Genomic DNA, 22,824 nt, shown 5'->3' on the forward strand with positions numbered 1-22,824 from the left:
GAGATGGTGAATTGGGGGGTACCATTTGTTCCTTCTCCTTCCAGCAGGTAAGTAGAAAATGCATGCTTAAAGCAAAAATTTCTTCTGACATAAAAAAAATTCAGACTTCTCTACTTTTGCATGCACTGGAAAATTGATCTCAATTAGGGATGTATAGTTGATAACTAAGTATTTATTAAAGTTTTTTGTTAGATCTGTACTAAGATGACTGTTGTTCTTAACAAAAAAAAAATAATGAATAGTTATATTCGAAAAATATTTGTTATAACTTGTAGAATAATTGTACTGTTGTATTTAATGTTTAAGTGATCCGGAAAGAGACTCCCTTGAGTGGGCACGTCAAATCATTAAAGAGTTCGACGAAGAGCAAGATAAAATGTTAAAAACTCTCATAAACGATGGATTTCTTACTGAAGAGGAATGCATTGCTGATTATAGTGGTGAAGTAAAGTGGAGGAAGCATGTCACAGAAGCAAACATGCATGGACAAAATGCACTGGTAAATATCTTGAAAAATTTAATGTGTTTATGTATATATTTGTAAAACTCATTTACATATCATGCATGTTGTAAAATCTGTAGAATATTCCTATGGAAATATCGAAGACGTGCTTTGGAAAGACGCAGAATGCAATAAGGATGGTAGATCTTGTTGATGGAAAAGGATATCAGTGCGTAATTCTTAGGGCCAGTAGGAATGAGTATGAAATACATATTGGGGTTGGATGGTACTCTTTTGCAAGAGAGAAAAAACTAAAATCAGGAGACGTGCTGGAATTCTCAATGATTCCATTTTCAGATCTGATATTTGTTCAGTTAGTGAACAGGAATTGATGTTGCTGGTATGTTTTAATATGAAGGTACTGTGTTGGGTTGGTTGTTTTTTATCTTTATAGTTTGTGTTGGGTTGGATGTTTTTTATTTTTAGACTTTGTGTTGTTAATGGTATTTGTTTAAGAATATGGAATTTATGTTGACTGCGATTTAGTTTTACCTCTGTTAATTTATATGAATGATGTTGCAAATGCTATACTGTTTGGTAACAAAGTGATTTATTCTAAAAAAAAATTACAGCTTTATATTGTTTGGTATATGTGTTTTATTAAAAAGTGGATCTTTTTATGATGTAAATGGCATAGAGCATGTTTCTGTTTCTTTATGGCATTTAGATTAATGATATATATTTGAAGAATGTGTGAATTGCAAAAAAATAGATATCCATGAGTTGCATATACTATATATTGCAATTACAAAAAAAAAAAAATAGATATCCCGAACTTGAAATGATTAACGTGCATGGCGTTTAAAACTTCAAAATACTAATTGAATGGAACATTTAATTGTCCAATTATAAATTTTCAAAGACTTCTTTGAAAACGACATTCGTCGTCACCGACAATGGTTGTTTGTCTTTGTCGTGAATTAAGATCTTTAGACCCTTTTTGCTCTTTACTCTTGAGACTGCCACATAAAATTGACCATGACTGAACACGCTTCTTGGCAAATATATACCGACGAAATCTAAAGATTGACCTTGAGATTTGTTAATTGTCATAGCGTAGCATACCATTATAGGAAACTGTCTTCTGGTCATTCGGAAGGGCCATGGTGATTGAGTCGGAGTTATATCCATTCGTGCAATGTATACAATACCACCAATGTTCTTTCCAGAAATAATTTTTGCTTCTATAACATGATCGGCCAGTTTGGTAACAATGAGACGTGTTCCATTGCAAAGCCCTTCTGCTTGGTCAATATTCCTGAGCAGCATTATTGGTGTACCGATCTTCAATTTGATTTTATGATTGGGGACACCGGAAGTTTGCAAGGCATTCAAAAATTCTGGAGTTAAAACATCAAAAGATTCATTGCCGTCACCGTCTGTTGTATCAACTGAATCCGAGCTTAAATACTCTTTCTCTTGACCTGCAGGTTGACAATGTTATTTGTTGTCGTAAATAACATTGGGCATGAAAAAATAAAATACACAACAAAATATTATAAAAAAATGTTGATTACCGGGAACAAATTCTAAAATATACTGATTGATTTGATCAACAGTCTCTATGGTTCCAGCTAATATTGCCCTTGACTGTAGAAAATCCACATTATTGTAGTTAACGGCAAAATTTGGATAGGTGTTTTCAAATATTGCCTTGAGGGGATCATCAAAATCAGAGATCAACAGATCTTTAGGAACGTCGATCTCTGCGTAACCATCATTTGGTTCTGATATCTTCCCATCTCCAACAGTTAAAATCCAATCTGAGAAATGTCTTAACTCTGCAGAACTGGTGGATTTTGCCGACTGCTGTAGTCGCATATTCTTTGTGAGTTTCAAAACCTTGCAGTGATCCCATATGTATGATGAATTTATTGTAGCATGAACTATATCCGAGCGGCTGCCTCTTGGAATAACTGGAAGAATTTGCCTGAAATCACCGCCAAAGACTATTACCTTACCTCCAAATATTTTATTTGATGCTTTGGATCCACCCATGATATCCTTCATAGTTTTATCCAATGCCTCAAAACAAAACTTGTGACACATTGGAGCCTCGTCCCAGATTATCAACTTTGATAGTTTTAGTAGATCACCTCTATCGCTCCCTTTGTTTATGTCGCATGTGGAAGATTCAAGCGTGGGAATTGGAATTTTGAATTTAGAATGCGCCGTCCGGCCACCTGGAAGTAATAGGGAGGCAATTCCAGAAGAAGCAACTGTCAGACATATTTGTTTCTTTGATCTTATATAAGAAGCTAGTGTTCTCCACATATAGGTTTTGCCTGTACCGCCGTAACCATAAAGAAAGAACACGCCTCCATTCTGGTTATTCACGGCCATCATGATTTGCTTAAATACATCCCTTTGTTCATCTGTTGGTAATTAGAAGATTATTCTTAAACAATCATAATATACTATGCTATGCTATTGTTAATTTGGTTTTACATTTATAACAAATTTCAAATGGACAGTGAAGAAACCTGTGAGATTCTGATACAGCATGTTAAATTCTTGAAGTTGTTCATCTGGATTGTAGTTCCGCTCTTCGTAAATAAGCTTGTTGCCAAATTCTTCGGGGACATATCCTTGTGGTTTTGGCATCCCAGGAAAGTCGCTCAGGCTCTTACGGTTACGTTGTAGTAGCTTTTCTATCTCAATCAATGTCAGATTGTATATTTCTTGTTCTGATAACCTCAAACCTATTTAACAGAAGTTTGCAATAGAATTATTTAAAAAATGAAGTTAATGAAGTTGACATCTAATTCTTTTATTCATTAACATGTTACCTCTGTTGTTGGCAATAGTCTGTTGAGAGTAAAGAATTCCATCAGATAGAAGATGCCTTGTTTTGCTCCATACATGCCTTGGTCTGTTAATGCTACTTGACAGCAACATGTGGACAAAAAGCAATCTTAAATAGTGGCCAGAACCCCACTGAAATGCCTCTGAAATAGCAGCTATAAATTCACGATCATCCCCAATAAAGCCCATTGCAAAACATGCATCACGGAAAGTATCGTATTTGACGTTGTTAACTATTTTCAGTTCTGAATAATTTCGAGGGCCCTTCACATGTGTAAGCATCATTCTGAGAAAGTACAATTCTCCTGTAGTTGGAGGAACCCAAATTAACCTGCCAATTGTGTAACCCTTCTGCCTGGGCTTCCACTCTCTTTTCTTTTTGACATATACAAACTTTGAAACAAAATTGCTATAAGTTAACTGTTGAGCTTCGGTGTATTTCTGATTAGCTTCAAACCATGCCGTAAACATCGATTCAGTTACACTTGGTTTCTCAAGGACATTGGAAACATTGCTGATGTCAGTATAGTAGACTGAATGTTGACCTTCGCAATGGAAGTGTAATCTTTCGACAGCTGGTTTCCTTCCATGAATGGGGAAACCATAAATCCTCCAGGATGCTTCGCTTGGAGAAACATACCTGCAGTCAATATACTGCTTGATTTCATCAATATCTTGACGCTCAATAGGACATCCATTTTCATTCATAACAATTGCAGCTGTTATTCGATCATAGCCTTTGTTGATGTATTTAAACAAATATTTTATGGATGTGCTTTGATTGCACCATTCCATATTAATATGAGTTCTGAACTTCAACAACAATTTTGCATTGTAAGGAACAACAAATCTATTGTCAACCTCTATACCATTCCTAATGACAGTGTGACCGTTGTCCCTTCTTCTGTAAACCGGATAACCATCTTGATCGACAACTGTCTCAGCCCGAAAGTCTTTAGGAAAGTATTTGGAACATTTACCATCCTTCATACATTGCAAAGACCGGTTTACGTTTCCGCAAGGTCCGTGTATCCTGTGACTTTTTACCAAATTATATAAGTCTCCGTCGGTGTCCTTGTTCGGAATTTCGGCAGATATAATACGGTCAATATCAGCAGGTGTTGGATATTTGCTGGATGGATGTAGAAATATCAAAATATGAGCGTGGGGAAGGCCTCTCTTCTGAAACTCAATTGTGTACATATCTACAACAGAAAAAAAAAGTATGAATAATGATGGTTAAGAATCAAATTAATGTATGATCAGTTTTGAAATGAATCAATACTTACACGCAAGAACTTTCCCCATACAACCTTTTTTAGTCAAATCTGACAGTAACTCATCGAATTTCATCTTAAATATTCTCGTTATGAGGTCCGGCCGATCTGCTGGTGTCAAATTATTAGAAGCAAGTACACGTTTCAATTCCGGCCAGTTTGGATTACACGTAAACGTTATGAATAGATCGGGAAATCCAACATAACTACATATTGCCATTCCATCAAAGTAAAGTTGATCCATGTATCTGCGACTACCAACATAGGACGATGGAAGGACAACTCTTTTCCCTGTGTTTGCACCATCGGTATGTCCATTGGTTCTGATATCTGCTAGATAGTTATACTTTCCAACTCTAAGTTTAGATTGATTTTTTCTTAACCATCGAAGTCTCTCAGATTCCATCATTGTATAACCATCAACCAAGAACTGTTGAAATAACCTTCTTGATCTGAGAACTGTTTGGGCCTCATTCTTTCTGGCTTGAATACGAAATGCAAACCACTTTCTAATTGTGAGCCTATTTCTTTTAGTTGCTTGCTCCCACGGAACATCCTCATTGTCGGCTACTCCAGTTATTGATTCTGAGTTACGTCTATTGTTGGAATCTTGATTACGGTGTCTAATGTTCGGCCTGTAACCATCTTCGCCATAAGGGAAAAGCAATGGATATTGAAATCCCAAATATGATGTATGATATTCATCTATTCTTTGAAGTTGTCCACTCTGTTTGTGCATTATTATGTCCCTTTTCTCAGCAGTGTCAACATCACCAACAATTAGAGCAGCAACTTCAGAAACAGTTGGTTGATTATAAATTCTCCCATCGGTGCGTCGCTCGGAAATAAGACGGAGCTTTAGGTCAGAAACATTGCCTTCGGAAAGTATATCCCTTGCCATCTTAAAACTCTGGGCATGAACATTGTGTTGATATAACATAGAAGAGAGTTTTTTCACTATGTCAAGATCTATTCCGTCTTTTGTCCTGCAAAGAATGAAAACTCAAAAATGGTATATGGTCCATATCGCATAAAAAAGAGCATATTATTATACACGAAGTAATAAATAAACATACTTGAATCCGTTTACTCTATGTTGTATTTCATGTTCAGTATCATATATATAGAGTTGTGCAAATCGGGGATTTTGTCCTGGCAATGGTAACATGCTACCTATACGATGACATGATTGTCCTTGAATTCGGTAATTCGGAGGACCTCTACCATTATTAAAACGGTTGTCCATTTTAGCACCCGGAGACGTAAATGCAAACATCATGTTGAAAAGACGTATTTGTTGTTGAAATAGTTTTGATTCAGGGTTTGTTTGGTCAAACAGCAGTTTCTGTAACACCGGTGGAGGTTCTCTCAATAAAGGAATTTGAACTTTACCATCACCGCAACACATTGTGAACTTAGGACTTAATGTTTGCCGACACTTGGTCTTCCTTTCTAAATACCACATGTTTGCACCACATTTTGGACATTCAAACACTGGATCACCTATGTCGTAAAAATCTCCTAAATGAATGCACAGCTAAGTTAACAGATGAGAGGATGTTTAACAATATAAATTTACTGACAATTATTACATTATTGTTACAAAACCTGATGGTAGTGCATTGACCATTACAGCTTGATTGTCCATATCTTCTTCATCTTCGTCCATAACCATGCTGTCATCTGAACTCCAACCTATGGAAATTGATACATGCAAATTAATTAGAAATTTGTTAAGTGTTTAAATTAATTGAGAATGTACATTACCATAAATAAACCATACTCTCTGACGAATCATCATGCATATTATCCTCTTCGTTGTCATCTTCAAAAAGTTCATTGATTTCAGTAGTATGTAATGGAGAGTTTTTTGAAGATGTAGAACCACATTCACCAACAACGTTATCAAATCTATTATTTAAATTCGTCCCTCTCATATTGATGTTTCTCATTGTAACAACTCTTGGACGTTTTTTATTCAACGAATTTGCAAGATTACTGATCACTGAGGAAGCATGAGTTTTCTGCAAATTTGTTATAACCGAATTGCTGGAACTTGGAATATTCTGAGAGATGGTAGAAAATGGAATTCTTGCATGAGCATTATCATGACTACTAATTGGGGTAGTCTTGCCTACATTCTCCTTCTGCAGTCCATTCAATTTCTTTGCTCTCTTGGATTGAAGTTGACGTTTACGATGAAGTCTTGCTTCTGCTGATCTTTTTTTGCTTAACACACTGCTAAACCATTTATCTTCAAGAGCCTTTTGATTCAGATCATCCATATTTCTGGTTTTTTGGTTTGATTATACAGATTTTCGGACAAATATATGGTGGGAACATAAGGCCATAATATATGTATGTTTAAGTTATGTGGATATGTAATAATTACAGTAGGAGTTGATATTAGCAATGATGACTTTGTTTGGTCATTTACTTTAGTCTGCACGCTTAGCATAGTCATAAATTAATCTCTCTCATACACAATTTAGTTTTGAAATTGTAATGATTATCATTCTTGGCATTACACGTTAAGTGTCATTAAACATCCAAGGCATGATAGAAAGCAATGATAATTGTTTATGTGTGAAACAAACTTAAATTGTGTAGTTTCCAAAGCATGTCATAACTGAAATGAGTGAGTAAGTGGCTTGAGTAAAAAAATGGAGTTCTAGAAAATATTTCATGAAAAAATAAAAACTATTATAAGTTCAGTTTCAAAAATAATGGAATAGCAAAAGTTATATTGGTTGATGTGCAGAGCTGTTTTTGAAAATATTAATAGGATCATAATTTAGTAATTCATACAATATTTAAAATTTTAATAAATATGCAAGATCAAAACATGGTTCAAATTAAACTTGTAAAATTTAGTTATTATGATTTTGTAAATAAAATATATAGATTCTCACCTGCAGCATATATTAGAATCATATTATGTAAACTAATATGATTAAGTAAAAGTAGAATTGGATTGGGCATAAATGTAAAAATATCTAACATCTATCTTGTATAATAGTGATAAAGAAAATAAGATATAATTTTGAATCAATACAACCCACAATTATGTCATAACACTAAATTCAGAATATGCAAGATCAAAACATGGTTCAAATTCAAATTAAACTTGTAAAATTTAGTTATTATGATTTTGTAAATAAAATATACAGATTCTCACCTGCAGCATATATTAGAATCATATTATGTAAACTAATATGATTAAGTAAAAGTAGAATTGGATTGGGCATAAATGTAAAGATATCTAACATCTATCTTGTATAATAGTGATAAAGAAAATAAGATATAATTTTGAATCAATACAACCCACAATTATGTCATAACACTAAATTCAGAATAAGACATTGATTAAAATTGAACAAAATAATTCCATGGGAATCTCAAATTGAAATTAAATAAAATGCTTGAATACAAATACTACATGTTGTCCAAGAGTGAAAGCTTTGTTGGTAGAAAATGCAGTACCACAAAGTAAATAAAACAATACATCCCATAAATTTAACAACCAAAAAACATTAACCATAGGATTATATGTTCCAACAGATTTGTGATAGCATCCATAAAATACAAAAGTTGATGAAGTCTTCAAGCATTTGGTTCAATCTTCACTTTTTTGGGTGGCTTGGTTCCTGAATATTGTGTAAGTCCTAAAAGCTGACAATCCGATTCTTCAGCATTAACACCATGAGAAACACTCTTTGATGGGGTATTGGCCAAACTCTTGTCAGGATCATTTTCTCCAAATGCAGATAAGGACTCCTTCGAATGTAGTAAACAGATTTATTAAAATATGTAAGAAAATACATGTTTTGCATGAAAGCATTGCAATTAACAAATAACATACCATGGAAGTATCAACATGATCAGCAACAGCATTTTGAATGGGAGGAAGACTATGAGCCTGTATTAGACAATAGGATATTATTAATATAGTTGGATTTCAGTTAATTTAAGATATTCAAGCGGATTACTATAAACTGAAAAACCTCATCAGCAATATAATCCTTTTCAATTTGACTGACAAATTCTTCATCATAAGAAAACTTCCAAACAGATGCTTGCCCAAATGTTGGCTGTACTTTAGCTCTCAAAGCCATTTTCTTCTCCAACAACATGTCAAGCTCGTCAGGATAAACCATGGGATCATCTTCACCATTCTAAAGTTGAAAAAGAATGTTAGAAACCATATATTATACTATTTTACAAAGAAACTAAATTATTAACAAACCTCTAACATTGATTTATGCATGCTATCAGCAGATTGTCCTATAATCTGCTCACAGTCGGCATCCCAAAATACAAACCGGAACTTTGATTCACCGTCATAAACATATATATCAACTTTGTACCTATTACATAATTACAAACAGGTATAATTGAGTGATCTTAGACAAAAAGGATTAAAAGGTCATAAATAGAAATAATTACACCAAACAACCTTGGTATGGGTTTGTGAACATTTTCGCCACACACACACTGGTATGGATTGTTCAAATCAGTAGCCTTCACAGAGCACTTTGTGCATCCATAGTAAAACCAACCATGCTTGGATACATAAAATTTCGTGGTAGTTCCAACAGTAACACATAACATGTCCTGAAAATAAAAATAAAAGCATTACAAATACATATAGATACTTGTTAACAACTTGAAAAACCATTTACGAATTAATGAGTCATACTTGTTTGATTTTGCAGAATTGGCTCAAAGGAATGCACTTTGCCTTATGAATAAATTTTTCAAGTGTTGTAAACTGAGATCCACCAGACCAAAGAGACATGGATTTGGCAGATTGCGAAGGCTTTTGGGATTGCTCATTTGCAGGCAACCTGGGAATGTTATAATAAATCCATGATATAATTTGGAATCAAAATGAAAAAACTAATTGAAAAAAAAGACTGCCTAATGTTAATACTTTGACAAAAACTCAGAAATACCATAGCTCTCCCATAAGGTAACCTGGGAATGTTATAATAAATCCATGATATAATTTGGAATCAAAATGAAAAAACTAATTGAAATAAAAGACTGCCTAATGTTAATACTTTGACAAAAACTCAGAAATCTCCTGGATGTCTTCGTTGATTAGCAGCTTTGAACCACTCCATGCATTGGATACTGATTGAAGAAAAAAAAAAAAGTTTACAACATTGTTGTAAAAATATGATAAGGCAACAGCAGAAAAAAATTAAAATAAAAGCAAACCCTGAGAATCCTTGATCATTGCATGGGTTAGTATGATGACAATAGCACCCGTGTTAGTTGGGTCATTATAATATTCCAAAAACTTAATACCATAGCTCTCCCATAAGGTGCAGATAATGATGTCACCGCTGAGATGTTAAACCAAAAATTGCGTTAAGAAAAATCTACTTTGAATCATAATAATCGAAAAATAAATACTGCAAGAGGATTAAGGGTAACAAATGTACCTCAAATCTTTGAGACTGAGGGCCACAAATGTCTTCTTTCCTGGAGTGTTTGATTGCATATTGTTTATCTCATGTACAACGCCTATAATATCTGCAAAAGAGATCAAATATGGCAAATGTTATAAGTAAATGGATGAATATAAGAAGAAAAGGGTGCTTAATGTTTTTTTCTACCTTCAAGTCTGTTAAGATGACATTTGCCTGCATTGATTTCGCAAAACTCTTTGAAATAATACTTCAGAGGAGGAATATTTTGTACATCCATGTGTTTCATGGTCGTACCACCAAGGAACACGAATTTCTTTGAATGGTCACACAGCTTCCACTGAAAATCGTTATCAAATACAGTCCCGTTGTTGATTATGCAAGTCATATTCTCTTGAATTCTTGGTTTCCACTTATCTGTATGATCAGCCCGAATCAAAACTTGAATTCGATCACCCTAAAAACATATGTATTGTAAAATATGGTTAATCACAGACATTGCATTGCTAATAATGAAAAATGGAACATTAAACGAAAATGCAATACTTATACCGCAGCATCCATGATAACCATCTCCAGATGCTCAGCACCCTTACTGTTAACAACGCTCCATATATCAATAATTCGAACAGCCAATCTCCATGTTTCCTTCTTGTCGCTGATGTCTTTTATGCAGTCAAATTTACGACTCATCTTCTACAGAAATGGAAAAATAGACAGATTAGAACAACAGTCGTTTAGAAAAACAACTAACACTGTGGCATGGAAGAAGCTGTATCGCAGAATATACGTGAAAAAGAAAAACCTAATATTGATGGGCGGAAACAGAAGAGGAAGATAAGCCAAATGTAGGGTTTGGGGCTTGAGATCAATAGCCATAATATATATAGAAGGATGATAGAAGAAGTGAAATTTTCTTGAGCAACCAAAGAGAAAAAGCGTGCAAATGGTTTTGCTCTATTCCATGCAGCGTTGCACAATTCTCTACGAAAGCATGACAGAAATATTAATTATGGAAGAGGATTTGGACAATTGAAAAGTAATGCAATGATTATGGGATACATATTTCTAATTAAATTAATTAAGGTTTATGCAATTACTGTTGTGTCCCCGATTATCACCCTCAAATTGAAAGATTAGAGGGATATTGAAAGAATTTCATATGTATTGTACTTTATTATATTAAAAGTAGATTTTGGATAGATAGAATTGATTGTGTATATTTTGAATAAAAGGGTTCTGTTTTAAATATAAGAGGTCACTAAAAAGAGTTTAATAGTTATGCATTGACAGTGTAAAAAAGTTTTACACTGTCATTTAATTAGAATATAATATTCTGTCATGTCATACAAGTTTTTTTAAATTTTCTATCTGACTTGTCCTAATTCATAATCGTCATTTGTTTGACAATGTAAAATTATTTTACACAGCATATCTTTTTTTCCATTAGAGTTTTAACTCCCACAAAATCAAATGAGGAGTCTTAACTCCCAACAAACTTTATTCCTCCCTCTCACTTATTTTTAAATTTTATTTGTCCTTTAAAATATCAATGTGATATTTCTTTTTAGTAACTTGTTCTTATTTATTGAATTTTAATTTATATAACTATTTCACTATTTTTTATTAATAAAATTATTTTAATAAATAATATTTATTTCTTCATTAAAATCAATACGATTAATTATTGTATAAAAATTATATAAAAAACACCTATTGTGAAACTAAGGGAGCAATATAGATAGATTAATTTAAACAAAAACTTTTTCACAAATCTATTAGCTTCAACAAAGTTTTGTTAGAGTTTATGGGATAGAAAAACTGATTTTACTGAATGACATTGAGGTGGCATATATAGCCTTAGAGGAATAAATGAAATGTTCAACTCACGTCTAAAAACGTGGTAACAGTTACAATTGAAACAAATTATATTCTACTTAGTGGAACCCAAATAAATAGCAACATAAAAATAAGTCCTAACAATTCCTCCTCTAAACTAATTGTCGCAAGCATTCAGTTTAAATTTGGCACTTCACGAACTCCCAATTGATCTCTTAATTTTTAGAATACATCAAGTTTTAATGGTTTGGTCATGATACCAGCTACCCCATTGCTTGTGCTACAATGGACCAGTTTCACCACCTCTTCCTTAGTGAGATCTCAAGAAATGGAACCCTACATCTATATGTTTACCTCTACCATGCATGACTGGGTTTTTGGACAATTTGATTGTTGAACTATTGTCACACATAATAACAGTACTTTTGCTTTGTGAGAGCCCAATCTTCTCCAACACCCTTCTCATTCACACACATTGGCAAGCACAAGAGCAGGCTGCCACAAACTCTGCCTTAGTTGTGGACAATGTGACAACAGGCTGCTTCTTTGATGCCCATGAGACTGCTCAACCAGACAATAAAAATACATAACCGGGTGTGCTCTTTCTATCATCAATATCTCCCGCATAATAGTTATCAGTGTAAGCCACCAACTCTTCAACATCTACTCTGTTATAAAACACACCTAACTCCACTGTCCCCTTTAAACAACGAAGAACCCTCTTTGCTGCCGGCATATGCAACTCAGTAGGATTGACCATATACCGGCTCAACACACATGCATACGTTAAATGAGGTCTCGTTACAGTAATGTACATGAGACTCCCAATTAATTGCTTGTAAGTAGTTTATGAAAATTAGGAATCTGGTCTTGAACTCCTGCAGGCCAGATTCCTCAGTACTCCTTCTAAGTGATTGCCATCGCGTCTATGAAAATTAGGTCTTGGTATGCGGAGATCTCGATTGTTCATTGATTGAGAATGTTGATCTGTTTTTAGCGTTTCTAATTGCAATAATTGTATGATTTGCACCTTTTAGGAACTTCACAGTAATTATAAGTTTTGTGTATTCTTACACGGTGATATTATTATCTCAGTTTCAGTGTGGAATGCTTGGTTACTTGATTTGATATAGTTGATGTTACTTGTTAATTACGAGAATGATTATCCAATTTGAGTCTGTGTTGTACAAGAGTAGCTTGAATTCTCCTATTGATACAAATTGCATTGGTGCTGTTAAACTCTTCTATAAATGGTGGAAGCAAATGGCGTGTGACTCCTTTTGTCGACATCACCTATCCCTTACCATCAGCTGCTGTTTGGAAACCGGTTTGTCTTCATTGATGAACATAAACATTATAACTTTATGTAATAATTTAGGACTTTGTTAACATACATCAAATGGAGAAAGTAGTTTTTGAAAAAGAACCTTGCATTTTTCAATGGCTTCATGAGACAGTGCTTTTAAGTAGAGGATCTTGATGCAATGACTAATATTTTTATTTGTAATGACTCTAACCCTTCTATAGATCCTTCCATGCCAAGGACTCTAGCATAAAATTCTCTTTGTTTATGATGGTCTCTCTTTTATATAACCGAGTGAATTACTGTACTGTTGGTGGTCTTTATGATAAAAATGAAAGTTATTAATATGAATGTAATTTGGTTTTATAATACATATTCATAGAACTGTTCTTGTTTGGTTACTTCCATTTGGAAGTTATTGATGGAAAGCTAATTGTTTGATTCATGGATATGTTGATAATAAAGAGGCACACTCTTCTACATGTCCACTTTGTTGATATTGTTCTTGTTTACACTACACCAACTATTGTGTGTTCTCTTTCTTTGTTATTAATTTTGTTTTCCCCTAAAATTCAGTTTTAAGTTTAGTCTATAATGGATTTTGCTTGTTTTTTTTTTTTTTAAAATTTGTTTCAGTTCTATTGAAATTGAGACAAAGCTAGCTTGAGTGTGGGTGGCTGGTTTGCTTACATGGATAGTTTCTTTATCAAAGATATAAAGTGAGTTCCATTAAATTTTGATTTTGATGTTTCCCTTTATATGATTTCATTTGATCACTCATTGCAGTTTTTTTTCATATTACAAGTTTGTTTGTTTTTCCTATTTTTAATCAATTAACCTAATTAATTTAATACTGGAAGTTGAAATAGGATTTGTAACTCAACATATTTAGATAAAATGGTGTATGTAAGTATAACACACTAGGAGAAAACATATATTTATTGACACAGGGTCATTTGAGTTTACCTTATCTTACATATGCTTAGGCATGCTATCCGTAAGTTAATAACTTATATTTTTTTAGTATATTCATTTAGTTTTGTGAGAGATGTATTAAGGTAGGATATTCTTTCCTTCTTAATCCGTAGTTGAATATTATGACAAGTGTTTCACAAGAAAGTTGTGCCATTACAAGAAATACACGTATTACCTGTGGAATTTCCTGCGGGAAATATTCCGCAGGTATACCTGCAGATTTTCCTGGGACTTTCTTAAATGAAATAAAGTTTTTGTCTTTTGCCTCTTGGTTTAGCTTTTTGCTTTATAAGATCAAACAATTTTTAAGGATATGGTCTTTTGCCACTAGAATTTTTAAGAATATGCTTCACAAAATATGCCCAAAGTTGTGACATGTAGTAGTGTTTGATAGGCCTCTTTTGTGACATCTAGTAGTGTTGGGGCTTGACAACAAAATCAAAACTAGATTGAATCCATAGTGTTACTCTTGCATTTATTAATCTTATTAAAATTAAAAATTTAAAAATTTTAGAAAGTAATTACTTGCGGATTTTGCTGCTGATTTTCCTACGGATTTACCTGCGTGTATTTCCTGCGGATTTAGCTGCGGAATTTCCTGCTGAAAATATTACCCACGAAGGTTTTAGCTGGGGACGAAAAAACGCAGGAAAATCCGTAGGAAAATCGAGTATTTCTAGTAGTGTGCCTTCAATTTTCTCTCCAATTTATTTTTAATACTAGTTATGTCTCACATATGTAGGTTCTTCCACTTCTCACTGAACTAGTATATTTTTGAAAAACTTACTTTATATATTTTGATAACTTGCCTATCTGTTCTAGCTCTAGCAATAGATTCTTCTTTAGTCACTCTCTTCTCTGGTTAGGCTTGCAAGGCTCTTAAAATGGTCGATGCGTGTCTTCAAGTGGTTCACGTTTCTGTCCTACTAACAAAATTGTTTGGCCTTCCTATGCTTGTGCATTTCCTGGTAAAGATTACTCAGTATTAGTTGAATTAAATGTGACCCAAAGATTAGTGAAGATAAGCATATTGAAGTTGCACAAAAAAGGAGATGTCTCAAAAACACCTGAAAATGAATGTGCCTATTAACCATGTTATGGTGCTCGGTCTTGTTATGTGCCAGCATATTAAGGGTCAGCAGTAACATTTTAATCGTAACATGTGTGGTTAGTGTTAATACATTATCAAGTTTATACATGAGCATGTCATAATATGATTATTAATTCACTTTGTTTGTTCATTTTGGACCTCTTTGCATGACAAAATATGACTACTAATTCACTTTGTATTATTCAGCAAAGAAGTTAGTTATAGTTGTTTTGGATGGAATTCATCTTTACTTTATAGTTGTATCATTAATCTAGCTGACTTGGCTTTTTATCTCATACTTGCATTCCATACTGAATCAAATAAGAAACAAATTGATAAAATAAGGGAACAAATTTCTAGTTGACAAACTTTTACTTAGCTATTGCAGTGAGTTTGGCATAACTGTTGGATGAAGATAGGACAATTTAATTGAGTTTTCTTTTTAACATTTTAAATCTAATTTATAGAATTTTAAATATAAGTTATTTGATGTTTTTCGTCCAATAAACTTTAAATATAAATAATCTAGATAAAAAATCATGTCAAGGTTCTATTAGTGCTGACACAGTATATGGACCTCAAATTTGCATGGTTAGTTTGTGTCAATGCATAAACATAATACTAGAAGTGTTGGTTAGTTAAGAGTTATATTTAGAAGTTGAAAACTCATAGCTGATGATTAGATAATAGAGTTTTATAAGTGGTATGACTGGATTAAAAAAGTACCTAAATAAATAGTTTGAATTTCAGATTCTGCTGTGTGTCTGCTTTTCTTTTTCAGGTAAAGAAATGTCACTTCTCATATAGAATTTTTTTTTTAGAATTTTTTTTGAATTAACAATGGGATTTAGTGCTTCAGCTAGCGTTCATTTTATTCTCAACCATCCTATGGACAGTCTCCAACGCTTAATGAAGATGATAAGAGGATTAAGAGATCTAGTGGCATTTACATATTTTTGTCTATATATGGCTCACTCTTAAAAGCTGCCATCACATAGCATATGTGTTTTAGTTTATACTGTGTCATTTCTTAGTATGTATAAAAATGTGAACCAGATGAACCCTTTTAATTGTAAAAGATTTATATGTATAGATTTTTTTCACGTCTGCATATATAATTGAATTTGATAGTTGTTGGAACATTATGTATATATTCCAATATAGGGAGGTGAATTGAAAAAGTTCCTAAGTCAAGTCCCACATTGTGTGGTAGTTGAAAAAACTCCTTAGTCCCACATTGCTTAGATTAGAAATCTTGGCTAGTTTACTTCATTATATAAGGAAGTCACTTGTTTCATTTCAAAACACACCAAAAACTTATTTTGAGTTTTTCCTTCCTCACTCTCATAACTCCGCGTCTTTCGAATTGTTGAAGCGCCAACTTCTCCCCCTTTCTTTCTACTCGTTGAATTTTCCGAGTAACTTCTTGAATTCTCCTTAGAGAATAATGTTAATTTCTCCTCATATGAGTTGAGAAATTATCAAGTATAATTTTTATTGGATTCTCTTTAGAGAATTATTGAAATTTCTCTTGGTTTGAGAAATTACTACGACTGGTCGTTATACCAGATACTAAGATGGTATTGATACCATATTTAAATGGTCCTAGTACCATCTGAGGGTGTATTTCTAGACCGATTATCTACCGTGCAAGTAGTAATTGTATAGTATAGAACTTGGCTGTTTTATCCTGGAGGCGTCGTGGTTATTAAGAGCTGCTTTGCATAATTTTGGCAGTACCGCGAAACGTCTTAAAGAAAGCGTACCGATCCGCGACTCGACTCGGTAATTTCTTCGGTGGCAAACTTGTTAAAATTGTGATACAATAATAGTATTTTTCTATTTTGCTGTTATAGAATTTTATTTTAGTATAAAACAAAAAAGTATGCACAAAAGAAAAAGAAACCATGATATAAAGTCAGTGTCATATATATATATATATATATATATATATATATATATATATATATATATATATATATATATATATATATATATATATATATATATATATATATATTCAATTGATTAATTTAGCGGGGATTTCAAACCTCTGTAGATGTTTTAAACCGTCGCAATAAATAATAAAAATAAACCACCGAATAAAATCCACTCGTGACTAGCATTGAAAACAAAATTTAAACTGAAATTCGTGACGGTTTGTAACCGTTGCCATTTCTAATTTAAGTCAGTTCCAACTTGTCGTGAACTAGCGCGACGGTTGGTGTGACGGTTTTGGCAATCGTCACGAAACAAGTTAGGGACACACGATTCTGCGACGGTACTACAACTGTCGTAGATTATAAATTACGAAAGTTTTAACCATCGCAATGTATCAAAATAACCGTCACAATATTCCAATTTTCTTGTAGTGACACAAAGATTTGTGTAGCAGTTTGTCGTTCGTCCTCGCTACGACTAAGTCTGCCCCCAATTTGAAACAGAAATTGAGATAGTTTTTATTACTTTGCAAATTGTTATTACAAGAGAAGTTAAAGCAATAAACACACAAACTCAATTTTGATGTTGATTCTTTATCTTCCCTCCCCTTGATCTTAAGCAAGATCAAGTCACCCAACAATCTCGAATCAATCCTCTAGTTACCGCTACTCCCTTGACTGAACCCACGTTCTTCAAGGCTTTCACTCGACTGAATTGCAATGGAAAATTGTTGTCACCCAAGAACTTTGATTGATCATTCGTCTACCATTACTCCCTAGACCAAATCTACCGTTCTTCAAGGCTTTCACTCGGCTGAATCGAATCCAAATTTTCTTGTCAAAAATCCCCAAATCAATCCGATCTTGGAGGACAAAACCCCAAAGGTTTTATTCTATGAATCCACCAAAATTCTTCACCCAATCGGAATCTACAAATTCCTAACCTTGGACGTTATCACTCTCAATCTATGGTCACTAAAGCAAAAATGATTATGTGTATTTGATGAATGAACAAGAGAAAGAATGAAGATGAGAAGCAATTTTGTCTCTTTCAGGTTTCAAAGTTGTTTTGAAAAAGATGCATGAATGTATTTATACATGCGTGAGAAGTGAGTCAAAAACTGGAAAATTCACGCACAAAAAATGCCCAAAATTGAGCAATGAGTCGACCTCTAACACTCTGTGCGTCCACCTCTACAAGACAGTAGAGTTCTAGAGGTGAGCAACACAGTATGCGTCGACCTCCAGTACTATGTGTGTCGACCTACACAAGGAATTGAGGTCTGGATGTTTGGTTGCACAGTATGCGTTTGTAACACGGTGGGAGAACTGACTTTTAAAATGTGCGGATAGCAAGAGTCGCCATCGACTTTTATTTTATCCAATTGGAAAGGATAAAATAACAGGAAAGACCTTTTTAAAAGACTTGAGTTCGGGGGGTAGGTTATACAAAGGAAAGGTGTAAGCACCCTTTGTATCCATGGTTATCCATGGGCTCTTAATTGCTTAGCTCACTTTGTTTGAAATGTTTGAAAAGATGTGTAGTGTGTGTTTAGAAAAGATTTTTGAATAAGGACTTTAACTTGTAAATAAGTGTAGCCTTTTGGAAATTGTTTTGAAAAGGAGGTGTGAAAAGAAATTTATTTGAATTTGTTGTGAGCAAGCAGTTAAGAGCTACCTATCCTAAGTTTGTCTTTCTTGTTCTTTAAGTCTTTCGTTTGAAAGGGCTATCCATACCATAAGGAGGGTAGGTAGTCTTTTCATTGGATGTGATTGGGTCATCGAGGGTCATCGTATTACCATAAGGCTATCCATACCATAAGAAGGGCAGTAAGTCTTTAGGAAAGGATGAGAATAGTCATTTAGGCAACATGTAAGGATACCTTAGCTATCGAAGGGACTATCACCATTTAATCGAGGCAACATCGAGGGATAAGATCATTTTATTATTTAGGCAACTCGAAGGGACTATGATCTTTCATTTCGAGGGACTATGATAATTTTGAATTGAAGGCAGCATGTGCTAAGGAATTCCTACATCCGAGGGACTTGACTATTATAATCGAGAAGGCATCATAAGAGGAATTACCTTAAAGGTGGGTGTGTGCAGCAGTAAAATGAGTGTGTTAGATTCAGATATTTTATCTTGAAATTAGTGGACTAACGGTTCAATTACTTGTTGTGTCACTCCCTATTTTACTAACCACGCAGTTAATATAAGCAAAATTAAAGGCAGAAATTAAAAGTCCTATGCTATTATAAGGCTTCGGGGAGGGGGAATTACAAACCAAAAACGAGGGGAAAGGAAGAAAATAAAGGCAGAAAATAAACCCTAATTACTATTACAAGAAAACTTTTTGTGACCTATACATATTCTAGAATTTTAAATGACAGAAAATTAAGTAATTGAAATAAAGGTAAAAATTTAAATAAAAGGCAGAAATTAAAAGGCAAAAAATACTAAACAGAAGGCATTCGATAATCACAGAATAAGAGATGAGAAGAGAAATTGCGCATTTTAGAAATTCAAGGTTTGAAGGCAAATGAGGTGTTCATGGTGATAAACCCTAAATCTTAAAGGTTAGCTTAATGGCTAGAAAACCTAAGGGTAAAAACCCTAGCCTACAGTTAATGGGCAACATATACCTAAAGGTTTCTAGGGTTTACATAGGGTTTTGAAGTTAAGGCTAAACAAACCCTAAATTAATTATTGGTTAAGAACCAAATTAATTTAGACGACGAATCCTGGTTAAGTTAAAAGTTAACCCTAATTAATCTAATTATCCTAATTATCTAATTAAAATTATAAACCTAATTTAAACTAATTAAAATTAATTAATTAATATTAAATTAGTTAACCTAATTTAAATTATTAAATAAAAACCTTAATTAAAATTATAAAATAAAAACCTAAATTAAATCTAAGTTAAAACCTAAAATAAAAATTAGTGTAGTAAAAAAAAGAAAAAGAAAAAGAAAAAAGGTTTATAAAAATAAAAATAAAAAAATTTGGAAAAACCTGGCGCCGATCCTGTGTGGCGTGTTTCTAAAGGACCATGGTACGCCTGTGCTCCAGCGTGCGTTGGATCTGAGGAGCGCATGATCTGATGGCCAAAAGGTGAGGATACACGCTTATACACCAGGGCGAGGAATACTGGATCCAGGAGCTTTCAAATTTTGAAGCGCGCGCGAACTGGCTAATAACATGGAGACACATCTTCATCTTCTTCCCAGAACCGTCGTTTTAGACGTCTGGGCTATACCTACGGACAACGTCCATAGCCAAAGGTCCTGCAACTTCAAAAATCGACTATGCACAACATAAAGTAAATGTGAGGCCATGGATGAGTTCGTCTCATCCTCACAAACTCAAAGGTACCTGCAATTTCATGTGATTCAACCTAAAACAGAAATCCCCCATTCAAGCTCTCAAACCCTAGTAATGGCAATCACTCATACACGCGAATAACATCAATTAAACTTCTAGAATTGATCACAATGTCATACTAAACACAAATATGCAACCAAAATAAATTAATTATGCGTGAATGATTGAATTCGAGCTTGAGTTTAGAAGGTGCAAACCGTGAGTATATAAAGATGATTTTGAGTGCTTTGGTTATGGATGATGATTGGGATCGCTTCAGGAAGACTCCAGGAACGTGTTAGGATCCACAAAACGCCTTGGATCAAGCTCTAACTCCAAAAATCGATTTGACTTTCTTTGAGAATTTTTTTGTTTGTTACGAATTCTCTAGGGCTGCCATCCTTGTGCTTTGCGTCTGAGTATGTTATGTACTTATAATACAATGAATTAGGGTAACAAAACTGCCTTGAATCCCCATGAAATCAAAGATTGATATTTGATTGAAATATGATTTTCAAACTTTCTAAATTGGCCAAATTTCAAATGCACGAATTTGATATGAAATAATATATATTTTGATGATTGATTATGATTAAAAATCAAACCAAATCAAATCTTTTCTATTTTCCTTTAATTACTTGGTGACATTGATTTTTAATGAATAAAAAATTCACATAAAATCAAATAATCACAAATAATTCGTGGCATTCAGATTGGATCTCTTGGGTTACTTGAGGAACAAGATTGGGTCATAAAAAGTTGGACCTCTTTGCAAGAAAATTCATTTTGAACCTCATTTGCTTCATGCACCTCACCCAAAATTGACCAACTTTGACAGAGCATATATCCCTCAATTTTTAAGGTATGGAAGTGTTCTAGGACTTTTTGAAACACCCAAGATGTCCTCTACAAGCCACTTTGGAACCTTTTTTGCATTTGGAGATTTTATCTTGATGATATGGGCTTTGACCAAAAACAGCTTTTGGTTGACTTTCAAAAAGGACCTGTAATGTATTGGCTCATATCTCTCAAATGAGGCATTTTTGGCCTTGGCTTTAGAGAAGAAAAGTTGTATAGAATTCAATTTCCTTCCAAGTAGGCTTTGGTTGGGAAATTTTTGATGTTCCATGTGAAAGTTGATGATCAGTCAAAGTTGGGTTGACTTTTGGTTCAAAACCCTAATTTAGAAACTTGGACATTTGTTGATTTCTGAGCTTTCCTTGATTAATCATGATCAACCCTTGATGAATGTAACTTCAAAATATTGATGTTGACCAAAAATTAGGAGTTTTGACTGTAATTTGACCATAGTTGACTTTTAGGTCAAGTAGTCGACTGTTGACCTTTTGACCTTTTGACTGAGCATATTTATGATCCAAGGCTTGCAACTTGGTGTGAGGATTCTTTGAAACATATGAGAGGCCATGAAGTCCATTTGAGGTGTCAGAACCTGATTTTACTTTGAGAGAAGCAAAACCCTAGTTGTGGGTTGATTGCTTAGGAGATAGGTAGGTGTGCCTAATCTTTGCATAGTCTTGAGCAATTGAAAGTCAGGTGAGTCAAAATATATGAAAATATTATGGGCAAATTTTGGGGTATGACAGCGTCGACCTGTGGTATGCCACGCGTCGACCTATATTATGTTATGCGTCGACCTGTGATATTTGTGCATCGACCTCTAGCTGGCAAAAGTGTTTTTCTTGAAATTTTCATTTTCATGCTCAGTGGAGGTTGACCTATAAAGGTTGTGCATCGACCTCTAGGGTCCTTTTTCACTCGTAACACTATTTTTGACTTATGAAACTAATCCATATGCATATGATCAAGTTTAGAGTGATGATGGAAGTGTTTTCATGCATGAGCACGCCTTAGGTCAATAGGATACCGTCCAATACATTCTAATTCTAAAGACATAGTTTTGACATCACGCAAAATAAGCTACTTGAGACATGCACTCACACTAATCCCCCTTTTTGATGATGTCAAAACGTGTCGAAGTGTTTGTTGTCTTTAGAAAGCTCCCCCTTAATATGTGCACTAATTTACCGGGTTACCCACTCTTTGTATCTTTTGCACTTATTTCTCACCCTTTGACAACATCAAAAAGAGTACAAGCACAAAAGAAATGTTAGAAGTATCAAGTATGGATTTCAAACACACAAAAGACATTCAGAGGCGTTTGCAAAGTAGATAAACATTAACAATCATTCACATATAATGATGATAATGCAAGATTGTCAATAATGATCCTAAATACATATAGATATAAATATGCTTAGTATTAAAGCTTT

General features: G+C 33.8%; 2 protein-coding genes across 2 annotated transcripts; both read right to left on the reverse strand.

Moving 5' to 3' along the window:
• Positions 1–1,348: 1,348 nt before the first annotated feature.
• On the reverse strand, positions 1,349–6,869 carry LOC131657443 (uncharacterized). The gene is made up of 8 exons (XM_058926841.1): positions 6,368–6,869; positions 6,193–6,279; positions 5,661–6,105; positions 4,597–5,570; positions 3,292–4,512; positions 2,986–3,204; positions 2,020–2,877; positions 1,349–1,926 (listed from the first exon to the last, which is right to left on the reverse strand). The coding sequence occupies exons 1-8, from the start codon at positions 6,867–6,869 to the stop codon at positions 1,349–1,351; spliced, it is 4,884 nt and encodes a 1,627-aa protein (XP_058782824.1).
• Positions 6,870–8,099: 1,230 nt separating this feature from the next.
• LOC131654788 (uncharacterized) lies at positions 8,100–10,996 on the reverse strand. Its single transcript, XM_058924719.1, has 12 exons — positions 10,825–10,996; positions 10,572–10,715; positions 10,209–10,476; positions 10,035–10,125; positions 9,808–9,935; positions 9,648–9,720; positions 9,284–9,431; positions 9,041–9,198; positions 8,831–8,951; positions 8,589–8,759; positions 8,447–8,503; positions 8,100–8,361 (listed from the first exon to the last, which is right to left on the reverse strand). The coding sequence occupies exons 2-12, from the start codon at positions 10,710–10,712 to the stop codon at positions 8,188–8,190; spliced, it is 1,530 nt and encodes a 509-aa protein (XP_058780702.1). The 5' UTR covers positions 10,713–10,715; positions 10,825–10,996; the 3' UTR covers positions 8,100–8,187.
• Positions 10,997–22,824: the final 11,828 nt, after the last annotated feature.

The sequence above is a fragment of the Vicia villosa genome, linkage group LG3, assembly GCF_029867415.1.
Source record: "Vicia villosa cultivar HV-30 ecotype Madison, WI linkage group LG3, Vvil1.0, whole genome shotgun sequence".
Classification (NCBI taxonomy): Eukaryota; Viridiplantae; Streptophyta; class Magnoliopsida; order Fabales; family Fabaceae; genus Vicia; species Vicia villosa.

Excerpts from the sequence above, each read along its gene's own strand:
- LOC131657443 (XM_058926841.1), bottom strand. The coding sequence starts at position 6,869 with ATGGATGATCTGAATCAAAAGGCTCTTGAAGATAAATGGTTTAGCAGT. Across the intron at positions 5,571-5,660 it reads CATAGAGTAAACGGATTCAA|GACAAAAGACGGAATAGATC; the intron begins GTATGTTTATTT and ends CATTCTTTGCAG. Across the intron at positions 3,205-3,291 it reads GACTATTGCCAACAACAGAG|GTTTGAGGTTATCAGAACAA; the intron begins GTAACATGTTAA and ends TCTGTTAAATAG.
- LOC131654788 (XM_058924719.1), bottom strand. The coding sequence starts at position 10,712 with ATGAGTCGTAAATTTGACTGCATAAAAGACATCAGCGACAAGAAGGAA. Across the intron at positions 10,126-10,208 it reads TCATCTTAACAGACTTGAAG|ATATTATAGGCGTTGTACAT; the intron begins GTAGAAAAAAAC and ends TCTCTTTTGCAG. Across the intron at positions 8,362-8,446 it reads ATCATGTTGATACTTCCATG|GAGTCCTTATCTGCATTTGG; the intron begins GTATGTTATTTG and ends CTACATTCGAAG.